The 21,602-nt window shown below is 44.4% G+C and overlaps 1 protein-coding gene across 2 annotated transcripts in view; it reads right to left on the bottom strand.

Moving 5' to 3' along the window:
* FBXO9 (F-box protein 9) overlaps positions 1-21,602 on the bottom strand; it is a 373,518-nt gene that overhangs the window by 286,070 nt on the left and 65,846 nt on the right. Inside the window, exon 3 of one of the 2 annotated variants that reach the window (XM_086926428.1) lies at positions 17,711-17,848. In XM_086926428.1, coding sequence (XP_086782554.1) covers positions 17,711-17,848 — 138 coding nt within the window. Of the gene's footprint in view, positions 1-17,710; positions 17,864-21,602 lie in introns of both variants that reach the window. The other variant, XM_086926427.1, reaches the window with a different exon arrangement.

The raw sequence follows: 21,602 nt of genomic DNA, 5'->3' as shown, positions 1-21,602 counted from the left end.
CCTATTAACAGCCTCTACTCGTTTACAAACATCAATTTTTTAATCCTTGCCTGTAAATTCACCTAAAGCAATAGTGGTGCCTCTAAGCCTCCTCTGCCAACATCTCTGTTTGGGAAGAATTCTCTACTTTGTCCTCTCTAGGAGCACTAGTTGGCTAGGTGGCTAGTCTAGCAGCCACTACCATGACCAGCCCCTGCAATAGCCTTGTCCAGCATATAAACATGGATATGAACTACCCACTTCCTTTAGAAAGGGATCCCTTAATAGGCACACCTGAGCTGTAACTCCACACACTGGTTGCATGAACTTTGCCAACTGTGGGTCCTCCCTGCTGAGACGGAAACTGAGACTCTCTGTGGAGACCTCACAATTATCTGAATTGGAACCAATACACTGAACAGACAAACTAAATGCTGCTGCGCCATGCTCTTCCAAAGCACTTGAAGTAGCGTTCTGCCCAAGGATTACCATAGTCTCAGATTTCAAAATGTGGTGCTCCAGCATAAGATGCAATATATTGCTCTCAAAGGACTCACCATACCTTATAGTATCAGCCACTTCGGTAAGTATTGTAACATCAGATAAAGGACTCGGTCCCACAACTTTCAAGCTTGGCACAAACTATTATCTAATTAAGGTAACTCACTGTTTAAATGCAAAACATGTTACTTGCCTGTACACTGTGGTTCTCCAGTATTGATATCTTTTATAGATTCACATGCTTGAATCTTCCCCGTCGTCATGGTAACATAAGAAATAGCTGAAATAAAACATTACCATAGACCTCCATAGAACAGAAAACTAACTTAAGTAACTTTTCAGCCTCATTTTAGAACATCCAAACTTCAGCCAATCACAGCTGAGAACTCAGAATTCCCTTTCCCACAGAGCCACCATACCTCAGATTGCGAGCACAAGTGTAAAGGCAAACAAACTCTGAGGGAATTGGTGAGCCTTATCGGGGAGGAGGAAGGATTGCATGTGAATCTATGAAAGATATCAATACTGGAGAACCAAGTGTGCAGATAAGTAACTTGTTTTTTCTCCAATATTGAATCTTTTATAGATTCACATGCTAGAATCCGATTAGTAAGCAGTAAAAACACAAAGAAAATGGTGGCGGGAGGCGAAACATCCCACCCTAACGTAAACTTGTAGCATCAGAAAACCAAGAAGAGAATAATACAAATTTACACACATTTTATAAAGACCATAGCAGGCTAAAAGCTGCCTACCATAGGCAAAGAAGCGTCAGAGTGTACCTTGTCCAAAAGCAATAGCTGTCTTTTTCCAGCCATCAAGGCAGTAATGCTTCGTTAATGTCTGAGCGTTTGCTCATGTTGCCGTCCTGCAAATGTCCGGGAGAGATGCTCCCGCAAACAGGGCTGAGGTAGTCACCACTTTCCTGGTAGAGTGAGTCTGTGCTTTCGCAAGAAGCGGACAACCAGCTTTTTCATGACAGAAGGAATTTGTGAAGGTGACCCAATAAGCAATGCTGGCCCCTGTCAAGGCTTGTCCTTTCCTTGGTGCCGAGAAAGAGATCATTAGCCGAGAGGATTTAAGGAATGACTCCGTTCTTTTCAGATAAAACTTTAAGCATTGTTTGATGCCCAGAGAATGTAACACCCTTTCCGCTGCACAGGATGGATTAGGAAAGAATGTTGGTAAAACAATCGGGTCATTGAGGTGGCAAGTTGAAGGTACTTTAGGTATAAAAGATGGGTTAGTGCGTATGATAAAACTACAGCTATGGATCCTTTATGGTGAGAACTTGGATTTCACCGATACGTCTGGCTGACGTAAAGGCCAAGAGAAAAACCACTTTCCAAGGGAGAAACTTTAATTCACATTTGTTCACTGGCTCAAAGGGCGGACACATGAGTTGAGATAGAACAGTGTTTAATTGCCACAAAACTGTAGGACGCATTACAGGCGGGAAAACTCTAAAAAGCCCCTTCATAAATTCTTTGATGAGTCGGTTAGAACACAGAAGTTTGGTTTGAACGCCCTCTATACCTAGAAATTGCAGCAAGATGAACTTTTATGAAGAGTGAGAAAGTCCTGATTTCGCTATGAGCAAAAGATAAAGCAGCACCTCCTCTGGAGATGAAGAGAATGGATGCAATGCTTGCGAGATACACCAAGTACCGAATCTCTTCCATTTAGGGGTGTAACATTTGAACGTAGACAATGCTCGGGATTTCTGAAGTATGTTAGTACACTCCTCGGAAAGTCTCAAATCCCCAAATTCAGCATGGTGAGAAGACAAGTTGACAAATGAAGAGAGGGAATTTGCGGATGAACAACTTGTCCCAGGTTCATGTAGAGAAGATCCTTTGGAGGGAAGAGAATCAGGGCACACTCGGATAGGCGATGCAGCTCGGTGTACCAGAACTGTCTTGCCCACCCTGGAGCGATGAGAATGATCCAACAAGGCTCTTACTTCATTTTTTTTAAGTACTCGAGGAATGAGTGGAAACGGGGAAAAGCACAGGCGAACATCCCCGTCCACGAAAACTGGAAGGCGTTTCTCCATGACTTTTGACGAGGATGTCTGCTTGCGGAGAGGACACTTTGTTTAGGAACGTAGCAAACCGATCTCATGTTGGGTAACCCAGAGATTGAAACACCTCCTTCAAATGGTGGTTGTTGAGTTCCCATTTGCAGCACTGCTTGGAGGCCCTGCTGAGAGAGAGTCTGCCTTCTCTTTGTGAATCCCTGGCACATGCTCCACTCGCAAGGAGATGTGGTTGGCAATTAGCCATCCCCATATCTATTACGCAAGAAGGGAAAGTGTCCGAGATCTCGTTCCGCCTTGCTTTCAGAGGTAAAACATTGTAGTGTTGTCCATCCTGACGAGCACCGAGGCACCTTTGATGAGAGGCAGGAAACCTTCAGAGTAAAAATACTGCTTTGAGCTCCAGAATGTTTATGAGAGACTCCTATTCCTGTCTGGACCACTTGTGTTGAAGGTGAGCCCCCCCACTTGTCCATCAACACATCCGAAGTCATCACAAGCTGTGGTACAGAGTGGATGAAACAAAGACTTGGCGCACAGATTGTCCCCGAACATCCACCAGGCCATTGCGGCAGTCATTGATGCTGAAATACAAACCTTAAACGAAAAAACACCACTGGGTCTGGGCTCCCAACGGCACAGCTTGCCACAAGCTTGTATTGAACAAAATAGATGCACGTGCCGCTAACAAACTTTTTGGTCACAACATATGATCGAAACAATATGTTTGTTGGTTTTAATTCCAATTGTTTTATTTGCTTTTTATTTTATGATTTACTCTTCTACTTGAATATGTGTTATCAAATTTTTACACAAATTTTAAAACCTTATGTACACAACAAAAAATTACAATCTTATTATCAAAAACAACTTTCCTATTTACAACAATGCATTCAACAGTTATTCATTCAAACCTCACTCATCCGTCAATCATACCAATACAAACAAAACAAAGATACATCAATGATTCAATATATGCTGGAATCTGAATATTCACAACACAAGCCAATATGTGTTTTAAACCAAAAAATTATATATACAATTTACTGTTTCCTATCACTTTTTTTAGTTTTTTGATTTTTGGCTTATTTCTGAAAGTCTACGCGTTTCGAACTCGCATCAATTAGGAGTTATCATCAGGACAAATATCTGTAATGGAGAACAAAAATGTTTTTTTAGAATTCAAGTTTGTGGTCTCTCAGCTGCCTCTCCCCAAAACCACAAGTCTCCAGACCTTACCTCTTGCTCATCAGAGTGTAACTGGAATGTCCATGACGTCAAACTGCAAAAAATGCAGGAAACCACAATCACAAAACCTATTCAGACCATGTTCTCCAACTTTCTATAGCATGCATATCAACAATCACTTACTTGTTGTGTCATTTTTACGTCTGTATTTATCTACGCTGCCCGACTCTCTGCAGTCTAAAAGGCAGGGGGGGGGGGGGGGGAGAGAAAAGGGGTGGGGTGTTGACTCAATTAGTCCGGTTGTCCTATTCAAAATGATACTGTTTCTGCGTGTATGGTTGCTGAGAAGCAGCGCTTACCTTAAAGAGATAATCAGGCTCGTTATGATGGTTTTCAGGGTGCTCCCGCTTGCGTATCTATAAACAATGAGGGACTCCGTGTTAACAATATGTTGCTCCGTAAGGTTGATGAATCGGTTACTACTAGGGCTAGCGTACGTTGAAGGTTTAGCTTACTTTAATAAGACGAGGCACACTGCGGCATTTTTCGACCGGCTTTTCCTTGCCCGTGTGGAGATGCTTCTCAGTCGCATTCACTTCCTGGTCCGATTAGGATCATGGGAAGTGTAGTGCGATCGGATCAGGGTCTTTATGCGATAATTTGCAAGCATCTCAATGTTTTTTCTTGAACATTCCTGGTTTGATTTTACTTTTAGATGTTTTACATATTCAGAATGTGTTAATGAAAAAACGGTCGGGTTGTTTTTTTAAGATATCATTCGTCTCATTACGCGATCACTGGCCGTAGTACATCGGGATTTGTAGTTTTCAAGGAGTTACATGGTATCCCTCACAATCTTCTTTCGCCCTCTTTATTTGTTGTACATTCAATGTATTACTGAATGTATCTGCCTGTTTGAGTGGTAAGACATATCATTGTGCACATTTGGATTGAGGGTAATTCCTTCCTTGTGTTGTGCGGTTTCGATTGATTTTTCCTACAGCTAATAAATTCGTCATTGTGAAAATCCCATATTCCGTTTTCTCATTGGTGTTTTTATTTCAGCGTCTGATACACCCCCTGAAATCTAAATTTAGAGTGCAGTCTTATTTACATTTTTATTAAAAAATGTGCCACGTAACTCAATGATGTTGTATGCACGCCTAGGACATGTGGATCTTATTAATACAGATGGTTGTGATGAATCAAGTCACAGTTTGAACATTTCGGACAATTCATTCAGTCCTAATGTTGCTGTATTAAACTTGACTATTAACATGGCTTCCCTTCTTGTTAATTTGGCATCCAAATCACCGCCTCATGCATCATTTTCCACCTTTGAAATTACTGTCCATAGTATCTCAGATTTTTTGTGATTTTTTCCCCACCAATGGTTGACCAAAGGTGCAGTAGCAACGTTGTTTTTATTCTTTTTTTTGGGGGGGGAAAACCTTTATTATAACGTTCAACACAAGATACAAAAGTAGCCATGCAACCGCAGGTGCCGGTACCACAGGTATGCACCACGGATCAATAATGCAAATAACACAGCTATTCAGCCGACAACCCGTGGGCCCGGCAGCGGTAAAGGATAGATGGTGTATCGGAAACAGTTCGAATCAAGGATATTAATAAGGTTTCATTTTATATTTACCCCCCCCAAGAATGCGAAAAAGAAGGAAATCCAGGATATCCGGAGCTACATATTCGGAGGTACAAAAATGCGGGTAGGTGTTAAAAGTAGTCGTGAAACAAAATAGATCAACAATATAAATGCAAGCGACAGTTAGTTCCCTAAGAGTAAAGGACATAGCTACCTATCTATCATCGCAGCCACCCACCCCAGACCCCGCCCACTCATCTACTTCAGGATGAAAGCGAAAGCTATCGCTACCGGACCCTGTAAGAAAGAAAAAGAAAAGGGCCATAGAACACAACAAAGGCAAAATAACAAACCCCCCTCGCACCACCCACCCTGCTGCCCCGCAATGGCTACGGCCTACCCCACTAGCAGCGCGCCTGTCGCCCAGAGGAAAACCCGAAAGAGAGAAGAAAAAGGGGGCCATAGAACAAAACAAAGGCAAAATAACAAACCCCCCCACCACCCTGCACACCTGCAATGGCTACGGCCTAACCCACTAGCAGCGTGCCTGTCGCCCCAAAGCATCCCTAAAAGAAGAGAGTAGCGGAGGAGGAGAAACAGAATTACACACTCCCGGACTCCCCTACCCCCCACCAGATGCGACCCCCCGGAAACAAGTTCAAAATAAATGCTGCGAAATACAATATCAATCCGGGGAAGCACCAAACATACCACCCGACTCCCGCAGTTAACAGGTCACAATCCCAACAGTAGAGTAATTTGTTGTCCCGTATCCTGAAAAGCCCCACAAGTTAACCCTGGCCGGTACGAATGTTCACTGGAGCACTTATAACCCAGGCCACAGCAACAGTGAGAGTGATAATGCTTGCATGAAAATTCAAGTCAGTACGAACAAGCCAAGTAAAGAATAGGAGCTCACGATCCACACAAAGCAAGCGAGAAAAAGCGTGGCAGAATGATGAAACTCTCCAATAGTCACAGGTGATCTTGTGAGGGCAGTCAAGGTTGTCCATAGTGAAATTCGGCGAGATAGGGTTCAAGCAGGGAACGCAGACAATGTTCATGGGCGCACGATCCGTAGTATAGGAATCCGCAGTGCCACAGGGATCCGGCGTCTGCACGGGGACCTCGAAATCGGATAGAAAATGTTCCGTTGGCGCCAACGCTGGCTGCAATGATGGCAAAAAACCACTGTCCGGTCTCCGGCAAAGATCGTCCATTGTCACCGACAGTGCCTGGTAGTTGATGGTGATCTGTGAATGGAACGCTCTGACGGCCGCCATTACGGCGTGCAGCGGTGGCGAGTCTTCTGTCTCCTCCATCTCCCCTCGCAAGCCACAGATCAGGATGCAAACCCCGGAGGCCGGCTTCTCCGGGGTAGTCAGCAAATCTGGAGCGGACACCAGCGACGGGCGCTCTCACCTCACGACGTTACTCCTTTGTCGCTGATCAGGGCTCCCGTCCTCACTCCCACGACAAGCTTATGTCTCCGAACGTAGGATACGGGGCCGCAGCAAACGATGTGGCCCGCCGTAGCGTGTGTGTTGCAGGCAGGATATGAAATAGCCGTCACAAACAGGAAGATTATATCTCCGCTCGGGAGACCGGACAAAGCCCAGGGTTCACAGCCGATGTTGTTCAATTCCAGCCCGGATGGGTGGGAAATCGAGGCCCCGGCTTCCGCTACGGGGTAGGCCGAGAAATAAAACACAGCGTATCTCTGGCACCCGGTATGATAGAAAGTTCGGGATTGCGCCTTCAGAGTCAGTCACTCCTCATACACATGGGAGTTCGGTGTGAAGTCAGGATATTTTGCAGGATATACGAGCTGCTGGCGGAGGTCGGCGGAGCCGGGAGGTTATGTGGCCATCTTGGTTGCTAGCGTAGCTCCTCCCCCCTTGTTTTTTATTCTTGATTTATGTTGCTGTATTCTTAAACGTACCTCTTGGTTGGTTTTTCCGATATATAGGAGATTGCATGGGCATATCATTCCATATACCACATATCGGGTTTTACAGTTGGAGAAGGCCTCATGTTTCCAATTTGTCTGATTGTGTATGAATACTGTTCCTTCTTTTGTTGAATCGCAACATGAACATGTCCCGCACTTGTGGTGGCCTTGAACGGGGGGTAGACCTAACATAGTGCGCAAGTTTGGATTCTTTACTCGTGGTACAGCTGCTCTCACTAGTTGATTGGCAATACTATGGTTCTTTTTGAATGCAAAAAGACGTTCGTTCTTAAAAGATTGGTCCAGATTTTTTAACAAATGCCAATTTTGTTTGACCACCTTCTTCAAAGTGTTTGAATTTGGACAGAATGTCTTTTTTCGGTCTTCTTTGTAGTAGGCTCTCCCTCTGTGTCCACCAAGCCCTCTTGAGGGATTTTTTAAAGCAATTTTTTGGGATAACCACGTTGTTGGAGGTTGAACGTGAGATTTTCTGCATGCCTTAAATATTCCTCCTTCTCTTTACAATTGCGCTGAATTCTGAGATATTGCCCATAAGGGAGATTGTCCTTAAGGCTGCGTGGGCGATTACTTCCAAAATGCAAGGCTTTGCTCCAATCCGTTGGTTTTTTATACAATGTTGTCACCAGACCTCCACTGGAAGGGTAAACCTCAACATCTAAGAACGGCATTTTGTCTTTGGAGTGTTCCATGCTGAATTTAATTGTGGGCATTCTGTTATTTATCCACTCATGGAAGTTTTTCAAATTCTCTTCTGAGCCAGTCCAGACGAAGAAGATATTGTCTATAAATCGATACCAGTGTGTTATCCATTGTACAAAGGGGTTGTTCTTGTAGAAGAAAGTTTCCTTATATTTAGCCATGAACAGCACAGCAAGCTCTGGGGCAAATGGACATCCCATAGCCACACCTCCTATTTGGAAGAAAAATTCTTCATTGAAATTGAAATAGTTTCTCTTTAAGGCAAATTCTGCAAGTTTTTTAATAAATGCAGTTGGTACCTTGTGTGGTCTCTCGCACTCTTCCAAATATAATTCTTCGTCCTGGGGTATCTGGGTGTATAAGGACGTAATGTCCATTGTTACCATTAGATGAATGTTTTTGTCGAATTCAATTGTGGACAGTTTGTTAATAAAATCAGTTGTATCCTGTACAAAGGATTTAACCTGATGGAGAAAAGGTTTTAGGAAAAAATCAACAAACTTGGAAATTGGTTCCAATGGGGATCCACAGCCTGATACTATCAGGCAGCCAGGAGGTGTTGTTTCATTTTTATGTATTTTTGGCAATCCATATAATAAAGGGATTCTGGGATATTTGGTTTTGAGGTAATCCATCTCCTTTTTGCCAAGAAACCCTTGTTCAAAACCTTCGTCAATTATTCCAAACAATTAATTCCTCAAATCAGATGTAGGGTATTTATTGATTTTGGGGTAGCAAGTTTCATCACTAAATTGCCTCCGAACTTCTTGAATATATAGCTCCTTATCCCAAATTACAATCGACCCGCCCTTATCGGCATGTTTTATAATGACTGAAGTGTCTGCTTTTAGGTTAATTAAAGCTGTTGACTCTGCTTTGGATATGTTGTATTTAATCCATTTTCTCTTATTTTCCATTTCGGTCACGGCGGATAATAAAGTTCGTTCAAATGTGATCACCTCTTTAGGGACTTTGCTGGTGGGAGGACAAAAAGATGATTTGTTGCGTAATCCTGTTGTTTCTAATGCAGGCTGATAGGTGTTATCTGTAAAGAATGATTTTAATCTTACTTTCCGACAAAATTCTATCACTTCTGTCTTGAGTTTGATAAAGTCTGTATGTTTTGATGGAACAAAAGTGAGCCCTTTTCTTAAAATTGACTCTTCATCTTTTGTGAGTGTTTTATTTGACAGATTGAATATCGGCGAGGGAATCAGTTCTTGTAGTTTTGCCGTCTTGTCGACACCTCCCATGGTTGGGGAATGTTCCTTGTCTTTCCACGCTGTTTTGTTTGGCCTCTGGCTAAAAAAGGTCCTTGATGTTGTTGCTGGAATCCTTGATGTCGCTGTTGAAAACCACCTCGTCTGTTGTAGTTTCTCTGAGGGGTTGAATTTTCACCTTCACTAGAGCTTCCAGATGATAAAAACCTTGTCGTTAAATGAGCCTTTAAACTGAACTCACTGCGAATCAAGCTGTTCCGGCAGCGGTCGCATGCGAAGTCGGCAATTGGGAATGAGCGGGATGCAAGAGGACATCATCCCCAGCATGGACTGGTAATGCCTCACAGAAGCGAACCTTCTTGTTGAAAGAAGCTTTGTTGTATCCATATTATTCTTTCCTGAGGGTGAAAGGCTTTGCCCAGTTCTTTGTCAAGACATGCACCCAGAAAGACCAACTATTTGGCCGGGATAATGGACGATTTTTCGTGATTGATGTGAAGACCTAGATACTGGAAGAGAATCAGACAGGTTCTTGTTGAAATTTCTGCCGCATGAAAAGATGGAGTCTTTATGAGCCAATCGTCCAGGTATGGGAACACCTTGTGACCTGAATGTCTTAAGAAGGCTGCTATCGGTGCCAGGCACTTTGTGAACACCCTGGGAGCGGACTTTAAACCAAAAGGGAGTACTTTGAATTGATAATGGTGCCCTGCCACTTTGAACCCGAGAAGTTTTCCATGTTGAGGGTGAATGGGAATATGAAAATAGGCGTCAAGGAGAACAAAAGATGTTAGAACATCCCCTTTCCCCATTAGAAGAAGAATCTCCTGAAGAGAGAGCATCCTAAAAGATTGACTCTATGAACTTGTTCAGCATTCTGAGGTCCATGACCCGCCTCCATTTCCCATTTTTAGGTCTCGCCTGAGCCAATGCGCTTGCACATTGCTCCGGCGAGATTATAGTAAGCAGAAAAGAAAAGTCTACCAAAATGGCTGCGGATCGCATACAGTTCATTTGATCTATGCGCTTGCACACCATCGCCAGCCACATAACACACCACCATTTGTCTGTGCCTCAGCATCAGACTTCAAAGGCTGCCGATCCCCCTTCTCCCGCTGCACATTGCGAACCACCATTGTCTGTGCCTCGGCTTCAGACTTCAAAGGCTGCCGCTCCGCCGCCCCCCCCCAGCCACAGCAATGCCGAGAGCTTGTTTCTGGACGAAAGTGAAAGCCTACCGTACTTGTTTACAGTAGCCTTGCTCCTCAAATGCTGTTGCTGTGTTGCCATCTCTCTAGGGATACTCAGCTTGAAACACTCGACTTGCTAGCTGCAACGCTGCATCCACTATGCTTTGCCTCTAGACACGTTGATCCCTCGCAGACTGTGCTGACTCTGCCCCTCCTGATTCTGAAACTGACCAACGCAGTCTCTTCTCTCCGTCTTATGATGTCTGCCCTGCCACCATTTACTTCGGACCCTCACCCTCACACCTCCTCACCCTCACACCCCCTCAACCTCACACACCCTCACCCCATCACCCTCCCTCACCCTCACACCCCCTCTTTCTCTCCCACCCTCACACCCCTCACTCACCCTCACAACCCTCTCACCCTCACTCACCCTCACACCACATCACCCCGGGACACCACCACATCACCCAGGGACACCACCACATCACCCAGGGACACCACCACATCACCCAGGGACACCACCACATCACCCAGGGACACCACCACATCACTCAGGGACACCACCACATCACTCGGGGGCACCAACACATCACTCGGGGGCACCACCACATCACTCGGGGGCACCACCACATCACTCGGGGGCACCACCACATCACTCGGGGGCACCACCACATCACTCGGGGGCACCACCACATATCTCGGGGACACCACCACATATCTCCGGGACACCACCACATATCTCGGGGACACCACCACATATCTCGGGGACACCACCACATCACTCGGGGACACCACCACATCACTCGGGGACACCACCACATCACTCGGGGACACCACCACATCACTCAGGGACACCACCACATCACTGAGGGACACCACCACATCACCCAGGGACACCACCACATCACCCAGGGACACCACCACATCACCCAGGGACACCACCACATCACCCAGGGACACCACCACATCACTCAGGGACACCACCACATCACTCAGGGACACCACCACATCACTCAGGGACACCACCACATCACTCAGGGACACCACCAGATCACTCAGGGACACCACCACATCACTCAGGGACACCACCACGCATCACTCAGGGACACCACCACATCACCCAGGGACACCACCACATCACCCAGGGACACCACCACATCACCCAGGGACACCACCACATCACCCAGGGACACCACCACATCACTCAGGGACACCACCACATCACTCAGGGACACCACCACATCACTCAGGGACACCACCACATCACTCAGGGACACCACCACATCACTCAGGGACACCACCACATCACTCAGGGACACCACCACATCACTCAGCCCAAACAAAACAGCAGTGTCCTGGCTTGCTACCAACAAGCTTGCCATAGCCAATAGGACTCGCATTAGCAAAGTGTAAGCTATTAGCTTTGTGAATAACAATGCTATTAATTTATATATTTTCAAAGCCAACACATTAAAAAAATTGTCATTTACAATACCAATAGCTCACACTTTCCTAATGCGAGACCTATTGCATTGCAAATTCTTGTTCTTTTTGTTGCGAAAGAAGTGGGAATAAAACCCCCGGTTTTGCTGGTTGGGGGATTATTCCTCAATAGCCTGCTTGAGATGAAGCAAATTTAGTTCATTCTTGAAATCTGGAAGGTGACAGGGCAGAACTGTGCGCGGTGGAACATTTGGAGGATGCTGAATTAATTCTAGAGTGTGGTCATGTTGGAAAATGTCTAGAACCCATGTAAGAAAAGGAGTATCATTTCTGAAAGGATGCGAAGGAGACGTGATCATGGTGTGGGACTATGGTAGCAGGGGCCTGATGCTCTTCATTGTCTCCTACTGGAGTCATGGGAATTTCCAGCAGATTGCGGCCTCTTGCGTCCTGCCGGTTTCGAATACATCTGAGCGGTGTTGGACTGAAAAGACTGGTTGTATGGCCAGTAGGTAGTCTGCAGATACGGTTGGCACCGCTATTGAAATTGCGGATGGGATAAGAATTGTCCCCGACCTCTAGCCAGGCAGGACTGAAAGCGGCGCTGCTGGAGATTGCCTAAGATTTTGACTTTATCCGTGTCCTTCTTGATAGACTGGAACTCCTAGTCTACGTGGTTACCAAATAAGCACACCCCATCAAAAAGCATACCTAAAACCTTGGCCTTGACCTCCGGACGAAAGGTGGTTGCCTTTAACCATCCCTGACGACGCAGGACTACTGATCCTGCCATCTGCTGAAATGCAGCAAATGAAACGTCCATAGCCATCTCAATGAGCTCTGAAGAAGCTCTTTCTCCCTCCAAAAGAATATCTTTTGCCTCTTTCATTTTATCTTCTGGTAGATGTTCCAACAAAGTAGAGATGTCTGACCAGATCTGCTGGCCATATCTCTCCAAAATGGCCATGGCATTAGAGGCTCTAATGGAGGTAGCCGCCAAAGCTGAGAACCTCTTTCCAATACTGTTGAGGCAATAACCCTCCTTGTCTGGTGGGGCAGCGCAGAGGGATGCTGGATTCTTGGCTCTTCTCTGTGCTATCTGCATGATCACACAGTGTGGCCTCGGGTGACCAATGAGGCACACAGGAAAGTCATCAGGAGCCTCATATTTTTTGTCTAGGCTTGGAATAACCGCTGGAACTGAGGCAGGTGTCTTCATCAGCTTTAGCCACTCTTGCCACAGAATGTCAATTATAGGGATTGCTCTCACTGAACGTTGAGTCCCTGGTTTACAATAAAAAAACACCCAGTCTGTTTGGTTGGCATTGTGAAGTCAAAATGTTTGGAAGCACGCTCCAAAAGATCATGAAATCCCCCGATATCTGCCAGAGGAGAATCCGCAGCAGGAAGGTTAGGGGCGATGTAGTCACCCCATTCATCCTGGACATCTGTGTCTGTTTGTATCTCACCTTCTTCCTTCTGAGCATCCGGAGGGTCTTCCGTGATGACTATAGGAGGAGGAAGGGTCTTCTCCCTTGTGGATTTGGGAGTACTTTGGCCCGGAAGAATCTTGGGTATCTCTTGAGGAGGTAAGGGCCTCTGAGGAGCATTTGCGTCCGGAAAACCCTAAGCATGTGATGGAGATCATACGCCAGAGACATTGGAACGTTCATTAATGGTTCCCTGAACTGATGACGCTCCTCCTCTCTATCAACGTAAGGATAGCATTCCTGGAAGGAATCTAGCCTCTGCATGACGGATGTGCCTCTTTCCTCAAATGAAAATTCCCCTGCCAGATAAGAAGATGAATCATGGATTTCAATGTCCTCATCATTAGAATCTTGGCACTTGACCCTTAACTGCGATGGACTGTATGCTGGGCCAAACATGCCTTCATTCTCTGACTTTTGGAAGTCAAGAAGGTGAGAAGGAGGTAAAGGAGATATCTTTGAGTAATCCTGAATTTTCTTGTGCTAAAGGAGACCGATTTCTCCCTCCGTTGGCAGTCCCGTCGACGGGCTTGTCAACGGTGCAGCCGTCAAAACAACTGTCTGTGGTACCATTAACGGTGCGTGGATGGCTTGCGTCTGCGGTGACGTAATCGCTGGAACTGTCGCCGACGACAACGTTGTTGCTACCATCGTCGAAGCTCCGTCGATGCAGTCAATGTCTTAACAGGCGTCGCCGTAGCCGTAGAAGAAACTGTCGACGGTGCAGGAACCTCTGTTTTTCTTGAGGAGAGTGAAATCTGACGACGCTGTGAACGGTCAAGAAGATTCACTGAGAGGAGTCAGGGAGGCAGACGCAGGAGCTGAAGAGGGATTTGAAGCCTCTGAGATTTCCTGTGGTGTTTAGGCTCAGATTTGTCCTGGGATTTAGATCTCTTAGAGTCCCCATCATGTGAAGAGGAACTGGCATCCTTTAATTTCTTTGAGGAATAACGGGCCTTTTCCTCCGGTTCGGACTCTGAATCTGAAGCAGCCCCTTTTCTTCTGTAGCCTACCCTCCTGAGTGTTTTAGCTGAAAAAGTGTGGCAATATTTGCATTCCCTGGGTTTGTGGTCTGGGTGAAGGCAATACAGACACTGTTTGTGGGGGTCTTCAGAGAATAGCCTACACTTCCCACAGGTCATACAGGGCCTAAAGAGCCCTTTTTTAGGCTCTGGCAACTCAAAAGCAGTAAGGTCAAAAGCATGAAGTCCAAGAAATACCTTGAGAGCAGCTAAAGCTGAAACTGGATGTCAAAAGTTGAGAAGAAAATATTGTAACTGAGCAGAGCTCAGGTAGACTCCCTGTCGCACAACTTGTGGTAAGAAATCAGAGGTATGGTGGCTTTTTGGGGAAAGGGATATACGTTTGGATATTCTAAAATGAGGCTGAAAAGTTACTTAAGTAAGTTTTCTGATCTATGGTAATGTTGTATTACTGCTATTTCTTATGTTACTGTGGGACTCCCACCATGACGACGGGGAAGATCCAAGCATGTGAAACTATAAAAGATTCAATACTGGAGAACTACATGAATACATGCTTGCATGGAGTCCATAGTATAAACACTGCCCCAATGAGCAGTAATAAAACCTGGTGACTACAGGAAGATAGCACATAAATAGAGATCATTCCTAAGATAAATTCCTCTATTCTCCCCATCCCTTGTCTTTGCCAGTTAGCTTGAATAATTTGTTTACTTACCTGTTGAAAAAGTTACTTGTGTAACAATCTTACTAGTGGATACGCTATCTACCAACAGATTCCCCATCTTTTGAATATCTCAGACTGAATCCGGAAATGTTTCAATAACTCACCATGCTGGTAAGAGGGGCTGGCACCACAAGCGAAGTGCCTGTGATGTCACTGGAGCCAGAAAGTTCTCCAGGAACCCATTCATTTGTTACAAGCTTTAAAGGCAGAAGGAGGAGAGTAACATCGGAAAGGCAGGTGCAGAACTATTAAGAGGATATGCTTATAACCATGCAACAAACGTGCGGCAGGGAGGGAGGCAAGGAATCTACAGGTAGATAAGAGTATCCACCAGAAAGATAGTTATTGAAGATAAGTAACTTGTTTTCTGTTCGATTCTGCTACCTGCATATTTCTCACCTGTTGAATAGGTTCCTCAAGCAGTACCTGAACCGGAGGATGGTGTATGACTGGATCTTAAAGGGCTGAGCATGCAAAGCTGATTACCTCCCCATTCATACTCCAAGCAATAATGCTTTAAGTGTGGGGGAAGCCTATATTGCCACCTTGCAGATGTCTGCCACTGGCACCCCTCAAGACAGAGCAGAAGTAGAAGATTTAACTCTGGTGTAATGGGCCTTTATACCTTCTGGAGAGGCGTTATGTACAAGGGTATAGCACATTTCAATGTACAGAAGTAGCCTCTGTGACAATGCTAAACCTGCTATATTCCTGCATTCTGTTGGTCATTAGCGCTTGCTGGCACATGAGAATCCTTAAGTAGTGCCACCGCAGGCAGTTGATCCAACACAATGGAGCCCTTCTATGCTGTATGACAAACTCAAGGGACACTCCAGCGGCTCTCCAATTGTGGAACATGGAAGCTTATGCTCAAGATGGAACCATGTATCATCGGAAAATGTCATACATCGCATTAAGAAAGATAGCTGGATCCGTCCCTGGAGGGGGGAACTCTAGATAAGGCTGCTGGGGTCAGTAACATCTCTGTAATCGACGCCGGGTCTGCTAGAACTGCATATGCAGATCCTCCATGGTATCTTTCACTGGTTTCCACTCTGATACAGATGCTTGCGGTGAGGGATAAGAATGTGGCGACATAACTTTTAGATTCTCTCTTTTTTATGGCCTTGAGATCTATACTTTGAAAAGAGCTGCAGGTCTAGACATCTTGATCGGACCCCACAACATTAAAGACAGATTTTGTGTGGATCTCAAATGAACATTTGACCATCAGTGCCCACACAGTTTGAAACCTGACTGTTTGGGTCATGACATAGTGAACAAAACTGCACCTAAAGAAGGAATTGTGAAAAGCGTTGACCGTATCGACTAACTCCTGAGGAGATGCGAGGCCGGGATTTGCATTAATGATGTGGAAAAAAGGGAACTGAAATCAGTATGCCAACAGGGCCCTTAATGGCTCCACTGACATCACAGGGCTGCTGCTTCTGGGACAGATATGGAGCCAGTACCTCCCTCCAGGTGGGGAGAAAAGGTGAGGAATCTGCAGGTAGTAATATCCTTCAGAACGAATTCTCACAGATCACCTGTGTCCTATATTTAGGAATATTTGTCCCGCATACTATGATCCACCGAGGATAAAAAAAATCACAGCTTAGCACGATATATATATAAGCATTTAACATTAATCAGTACCTGCAACTTTGTTTTTTGTCTTTGAATCACCATTTACAACCTTAAAAAAGACCCAGGCCTGCACGCCAAGGATGGGGCAAAAACAAGCGCTGGCTGAAAAACTACAGGATTGCCAGTTTTCTTTAACCAAAAAAGGCTATTGCAATACAAGATTGTATGTCCCTATCTTGGAATAAACATTCAACAAAGTATAATTGTACCCCTTTTCGGTCAAGTAAATCCTAAAATGTACTTCTTGTACACTCATGTCACTAAAAAAGATGATCGTATGAGCAACTACTGTAGTCTTTATTAATCCCTTGGCAGTTGCATCAAATTTAAACATCGCACAATTAGCCTTTCCAAGCAGACAGGCAGCTCTGTGAGCCCATTAGAAAATTATTGCTGGAGCGATCTGATTCCCCAATGAGTCAGTCTGCTCGTGGTGAGGATGCGAGCAACTGGTAGACAAAAAACACAGTTATTCCATAAAGTGCAACAAAATGGACATGGCAAAACAGCTCATTGCTCAGGCAGTGTTTCATCCATATGCTGTTTTTATGGATTCCGCAGGAGGTCCTGTTTCAAAGGGCAGCCCATAAAACTGAGGAAAAAAGTATGATGACCATACTAGGATTAAAAATGACAACTTCCACTCCAAAACTATAAAGGTTTGTGTTTTTCATCTGGTACTTGCTTTCCAGACGACTGACAATTCAAGATGCTAGCACAAACACTGAGTAGGGTCGATTCTGTGACATTAATATTATACATACGATTCATAATGCATTGTATACATTGAGCAAGTTCAGCAATATACAGAGGAAAAATGGGATATCCAAATGGGATTCAAGCCCCCCCCCGCTACGTCCTCAGAAGTAAGCATAAAGCATCCCAAACAATTGTTTGCCAGCATGAGATATTAAGATGATGTAGATGAATAATGTGCAATATTAAAATGTGATAACTAACAGTAATTACTACTTTATTGTATTATAGTGTCTCTGGGCTTGACTAATGTGAACATGCATTAACTTACCTTCTCTTCTTTCGCTAGCTCTTGCTTTCCTTTGGTATCAGTAGCATTTAGTACAGGCCCTCTTGCTGATGTTCTGTTTGAGCCCAGCCCTGGAGCAAGTTCTGACATCCACCGGGCTCGGAACAACTGCAACTCTGCCTGCAAAGATGAAGCCTAATAATGAATGGCATTTTATTTAAAAAATTACATTAGTATACCCAATCATGAGTGTGAAAGGGTCTCCAAAGTTTGTTTGCATGCTACAGCAGTAAGAACATCTTTTTGCATTGCACTCTCTTTACTTGTTCACTAGAGAATTAGTTGACCTTACTCCATGGAGACGTATAAGAATAATTACCTCTCTTCTCATTCTTAACTTCTACTTCTTTATGACCACACCAATGTTATTCTAACACGGGCTTATGCTCTATGCAAAGATAATTTTAAATGAAATACTAAGAGTCTATGAAGTCAATGTGGCTTTACGTCATGGTGTGATAATTTAACATTTATATTTAGTCTGACTTGTTTTATGTAAAAGATACGTTTAAATTATTGTTTTTTATGAGGGACATATGTCCTTATTCCCAAAATGTTTACCATATTTGGGTCGCAATAGTGATACATAGAGACCGAATTTCAAAGTTGCACAGGACTGAGTGCATAGTTAACACAAAGTATGCGTAAGTTCCACAACTATAAACTCAATTTTGTGTTGTTGAAGTGGGTGTTTACAAAGAGGTGTCATAAGACTTGCCTGGAAAATGCAATCCAAATGTGGTAAAACACCCGACATTCAGATCATTGTGGAGAGTCTCAACGTTCATCAATGAATTTCCTATGCTGGCCTACACAGCCACTTGTATTACCAAATGATAATGGTATATGTACTTAAGACAGCTTGGGAAAATCAATCAATAGACAATTATGTTGCATTTTCACATAGCATGTACAAAACGGCAAGACAACAAAAGCTAAAATATATTCTTTAAAAAAATGGTTTTTTTCGAAAGAATTTAAAATGTCAACTCTCCTAACCATATACATGTGTAGCCTACTTATTTTGTAAACTGCGTAAGATCCGTTCAGAAAACAGGCTTATATCCTTACATGCACAACTTATGAAACTAATACGTTTTAGCCACGTAGAAGTAAACGTTTGTAACTTTAGGCGAGTAGCTGTAAATGTTGCCAGTGCTTATGCTCAACATATCTTTATTCTAGGCTTAGAGAGGAAAAGGATTGGCGTCAGGCAGAAACCAATACAACACAGAACAAAAAACACAGAGGAATTCCATAATGTGCAACACAATGAGCAGGGTAAAAAAGCTCATTGCTTAAGCAGGATTGCATCTATATGTTGTGGGTTATGGATTCAGCAGGAGATCCTGTTACTTCTTCACGCTGTGTGAAATAGCAGCTAATAAAACAGAAAGAAAAAAGCTAGCTTTCTAAAAATAAAATGCCTAGTTAAGATTTTCAGATTTCAGGAATTGTCTCAGAAAAAAGAATTGTGCAATGTTGGTGCACATTACTGTGGGTATGGGAGAACTGATGGCCTTAAAGGGGAGCATCTCATTTCCTAAGCACAACATTATTTTCTTTCGTTGCATTTGATTGTAAATAAATACTGTTATTATTGATCCATATTTTGAAGTGTCTTGGTATGAGGTTCTTCGTGGAAGGAGAGTAGCAGGAAGGAGGAACAATGACATACATCAGTTTTCTCATGTGGCATCCAGACTGATGGACAATGTAGATTCTCCATGTTTATGATGAGAGAATCTGGATTTCATTAAAGACACGGAGGCTATGATTATGCATAACCTTTTATTCAACCACTCCTTGCAGCACTTAGAAGAAATACATCATAAAACCAAACTTCTAGAATATAGAATGTTCAAAACACAATGAAACCCTGAACACAGCAGCCATCTTCCTCTTTTATTTAGCTGCTCCTTGCAGATAAGTATACTTGTGTAATTCTCATATATTGTTTTCAAAATGTAAGAAAGATTTGACTGGAATGAATGTCTTGTTGAGGACATGCGTCATGATCCTTACCGGTGCGGGGTTGATGCATTGGTTCTCGGATTGCAATCCAGTTGCGATGCGCAGGATGGCGCCTCGATGCGATGCGACAATCCTGATGCGATGTGAGAAGATGGCGCCCTTAAAGCGGCAATGCAATGACGATGTGTAGACTCCCTGGCAGCCCTGCGACGACTATGTACTTTGGAGCCGCGACAGGCCCTGCGACACGCTTCTTCGGTGATGTGATGGCGACTCTCTTTTGATTGCGTCACGCTTCCCCGGTGATGCGACAGCAGACAGCTTTGACGAAGACACGCTTCCTGGGAGATGCGGCGGCGGCACGCTTCTCCGGCGATGCGACGATTACAGCTGCGGCAGCGACACGCTTCTCGTCGTTGCGTCGCAATTCCAGCTCCCATCGACCCGCAGGCTTCTGCAGTTAGAATTCCCAGCAAGGAAATTCAGAGGGGAGCTGGAGATGAAGTCTTTTGTCCCTGAGACTTCAGCAGGAGGCAAGCACAAATTAAACCCTGTAGAAGATGAAAGTCCTTAAAAAGTTCCTTCTCCTTTCCCTGGCAATAAAGAAACCACTGCAGGCCAACCCAGCAAACAGCACACTGGCAGAAGGGCAGTCCAAACTCCTGCAGCTTACTTGGCTCTTCTCCTTGGCAAAAGGTTTCTTGTTCCCAGAAGTGATCTAAAGTTTTTGGGTCGGAGTCCCAATATGTATACTACTTTTCTGTTTGTTCTCTGAAGGCAGAGAGGCCTTTGCCCAGTCCAACCTGGTTCTTGAGCACTTTGTTCTCACCTCCTTTCACAGAGCAGGGTAGAAACATCAGACGACCCACAGGAGATGGAGCCAGCATTGTGGAGGGAAAGCACAGCCCTGGAGCACTGTGTTGACATGATTCCTTCTCTGCACTGTACTAGGGTCTGACAAATAAATCAAATGACCCAATCATGGAATCACTAATCAATACATCAATTTTACATAGGGAGCACTTGCACTGTGGCACTGAATAGCAGTGGCACAGTGCCCAAAGCATATAACCAGCAAAAACATATCAAAAACAGAGGAGGCAATCAGTAAAAATGGAAGGGAGACTCACGCCAATGACGCCAGGTCCAACACAAACAATGTATCTATATATTTATGTAGTTTTATATAGGAACATACATTGCTTGGGCATTAAATTGCTTTGCAATAGGTCTCGCCTTTGATTACGTTAAAGCCATTTGCATTGTTAATGGTATTGTATAGCAAAGCAAATGGCTTTAACTTAATGAAATGCAAGACCTATTGCATTTTTAATGCTTGGCAACAAAGAGGCAACTGTGGGAACGGAAGCTGGTGAGCAGCACGCAGTCAGCAACCTCTAGCCCCATCATTCAGAACATTATCAGTACAGCGAAGCAGAGGCAAACCGTGCAAGGAATGAGCGGCGGCGGTACTAGCCTGCCTGTTGTCACGGTTGTGAGGCAAACGAGAAATAAACCATGTGTTTTGTTTTAGGGCAGCGACTGAGGCAACGGTTTACTTTTGAATATTCTAGGTTGATGCGGGAGCATCTGCATTCAAGGATTGATAGTAGCGCAAGGCATTTAATGTGCAGCACCCCGAAACAGCAGCAGGTGGGGGGGCATTTTTGTTTATTGGGGTCTATGACACACTGGCTCAGCTACTGGGGGGGGGGGGGGGGAGTCTCCCCTTTTACATTAGGTGGGAACTCGCTTTTCATTTTTTTTCACAGGTGGGGGATATGGTTTCCACACATTTCCACTTTTCACTAGACATCTGTCAGTGGTTAACGTTTAAATATATGTCTAGCTTGCTTCTTTATTTCACATGCTTATTGCTCTGTGGCACTTTGAGCAACAG

Source organism: Lissotriton vulgaris, chromosome 6, assembly GCF_964263255.1.
Source record: "Lissotriton vulgaris chromosome 6, aLisVul1.2, whole genome shotgun sequence".
NCBI classification, from domain to species: domain Eukaryota; kingdom Metazoa; phylum Chordata; class Amphibia; order Caudata; family Salamandridae; genus Lissotriton; species Lissotriton vulgaris.
The sequence above is the reverse complement of the archived record's forward strand: the minus strand, read 5'-3'. Positions and strand labels throughout refer to the sequence as shown.